A 2509-nucleotide genomic window follows, 5' to 3' on the forward strand; every position below is an offset into this window, starting at 1 on the left:
TACACCTAATGTGTCTAATAATTCAAGTACCACCTCCTTAAGACTAACGTAGCCAGGAGGCATTCAAACCACCAACCTGAGGGGTCGGGTCTTATACCGAGGATGACAACCAACAGACCCAAATACACGGAACAATCTTCAGGTTTATGTTGAAATTAATATCATACATAAAAAAAATATATTAGATTTAATTGCTTTAATACTGTTTGATAAAAAAAAAAAAAATGAGAATATTATGAGCTTTTCTATTCCTTAAAAAACAAATTTTTCCATTGTCAAGCCAATATTGACTAAAAAGAATCATATTAGAAGTTTAGAAGGCATTTTACATTTTCAAATAATGTAAACTTAATTTTTTAAAAAATAAATATTAATGAGATTTATATATGTAAGAATTAGAAACATAAATAAGTAACAATTTTTATGGAATATAAGTACATACCCAAACAAAATAATGAGCATAAATATCAATTCAATTCTGTTGTTTATTTCAACTACAGAACCCTCCATATTTTATTTGTCTGAGTAGTATTTCCCCCAAGGGAAACTGAGAGAAAGCTATACCCTGTTGAAATTATGAAATACATGAATCTATTAGCACCATAAATGACAGAAAAATTTGACACATCTTCACAAAATAAGACTATAACTAAGCAGGTGAGAGTTACCTTTAGAGTCCAAAGTCTTTCAGGAGGCCACAGCCGTAACCTCCCCAATCTTTTGAAGGTCAAAAATTTCGATCCAGTAACCATCAGGATCTTTAATAAATGCAATGCCTTTCATTTTTCCTGCAAATAGTGTTGTTAGCTACATCTGAATTAAATTCTAGAAATGTGAAAGATAATCGATGTAAAACACTAACAATCTTGTACAACGTAAAGTAAATAATATACTATGTGAGATGAAAGTATAATCACAAAACATTAAGGAGCAAAGAATTGAAAAGTTTGGGGAATACGAAGCATGAAAGCATTCAAGTATAGATATCTCCAAGATTGGATATCGTTTTCACGTTGTAATATAACAATGCCAGCAAACTTGCTAACAGAAATGCAGACGAGGAAATACAGCATAAAATAAAGCATATATTTGTAGATATAGGAAAAGTCTATCATTGGTCGATTAGAGTACTAAGGTATTTATAGCCAGGAAGTGAGAGATAGATCCATGGTTCCTGAGAGGGAATGATTTTTGTAAGTGGTGAAGTATAATCGTAAAAGTTGAAGGCTCATTCCTTATAAAGAAGATGCATCAACATAAAGAGAGGCAAACCAATACCTAATTCTGCTGACAGATGAATAAGGCGGGATTGGTTGAACTGACTGTGAATCCAAGTTGTTGTAGAAGCTGGTGAATGTGAACAATCATTAACGAGGTGCTTGCCATGGAACATAAAAAGCCTTTTTGATAAGACAAACATAATTAGGGAATTGGGGATCAACAAAGCCTACGGGTTGTTTCATGTGAACTAAAGTGTCATGTAGAAATGCATTAGAGACATCAAGTTGATGAATTGGTCATTAGCAAGTGAGAAGAATGGTAAGAAGTATGCAAATTGTAGGAAGCTTTACTGCAAGACGGAAAATTTTCAGGTAGTCTAAACCATCCTCTTCTTTAATACCTAGTAACATAAAACCGTGTGCCCCTAGGAGTGCCTTGTATTTCATAATAGGCCCATTGTTGAGATCTTTAATTTAGTAATTCCATTTGCGACTGAGAAAATTTTGGTCTGGAGAAGGTGGAACAAGTTCCCAGATACCTTGAGTTTAAAGAACCTGGAACTCAATTGACATAGTCTTGTGCCAGTGTAGATGCTTGACAGTTTCAGGAAAGTTGTTGGGTGCAAATGGAGAGAAGTTGTGGGCTAAATTAAAGATGGGTTTCAGGCAGGCGATCCCTACGTTGAGACAAGTTTACATAGGATGGTGATTAGTTGGGGGTGGAGAAGAGAATGGAAGTGGTGTAAGTGGGAGATTGAGGAAAGATGAGCAGTGAAGTTGAATTGGGACTAGTGGTACCACCAGATAAAGTGGTTGATCAAGGAATGGGAGGATGAGCTGGGATTTTTTTGAGTCTGGTGGAGGTAGAAATGGAAACTAAGGTTAATGGCGAGAAAGAATTGATGACTCCTATGGATGGGAGAGGTTGACAGTATGGAAAGATATCTTTGTTACGTATGACATGATGAGAGAGTAAATTCTGTCTGTTAGAGGATTAAGACAGCGACACCTTTTCAGTCGTGGCATAACCGAGAAACATGCAGCTAAGAGACACAGGGGATAGCTTTAGGGCCGTCAAAAAAACTTAAAAAAAACTTATTATTCGTGAACAGCTCGTTAAGTAGCTCGTGCTCATTTTTTTATTAAGCAAGCAAGCCAAACAATGCAATTTTTTTAAGTTTAAATTATAAATGAACAAAACACGAACAACCCTTTATTCGATCATTTTCGGCTTGTTATAGCTTGAAATAAAAAAAAATATATATTACTTATATAATAATATAATATAT

At 34.7% G+C, this 2509-nt stretch overlaps 1 protein-coding gene across 1 annotated transcript in view; it reads right to left on the minus strand.

The window, feature by feature from the left end:
• Window positions 1–387: 387 nt before the first annotated feature.
• The window catches only part of LOC110018073 (lactoylglutathione lyase), a gene marked incomplete at its 5' end in the record, with an annotated part of 18696 nt that continues 16574 nt past the window's right edge, over window positions 388–2509 (minus strand). Inside the window, 2 exon segments of the mRNA XM_020715299.1 lie at window positions 388–565; window positions 669–788. Coding sequence (XP_020570958.1) covers window positions 688–788 — 101 coding nt within the window. The 3' untranslated portion in view covers window positions 388–565; window positions 669–687.

The sequence above is a fragment of the Phalaenopsis equestris genome, unplaced genomic scaffold, assembly GCF_001263595.1.
Source record: "Phalaenopsis equestris unplaced genomic scaffold, ASM126359v1 Scaffold000002, whole genome shotgun sequence".
Lineage (NCBI taxonomy): Eukaryota > Viridiplantae > Streptophyta > Magnoliopsida > Asparagales > Orchidaceae > Phalaenopsis > Phalaenopsis equestris.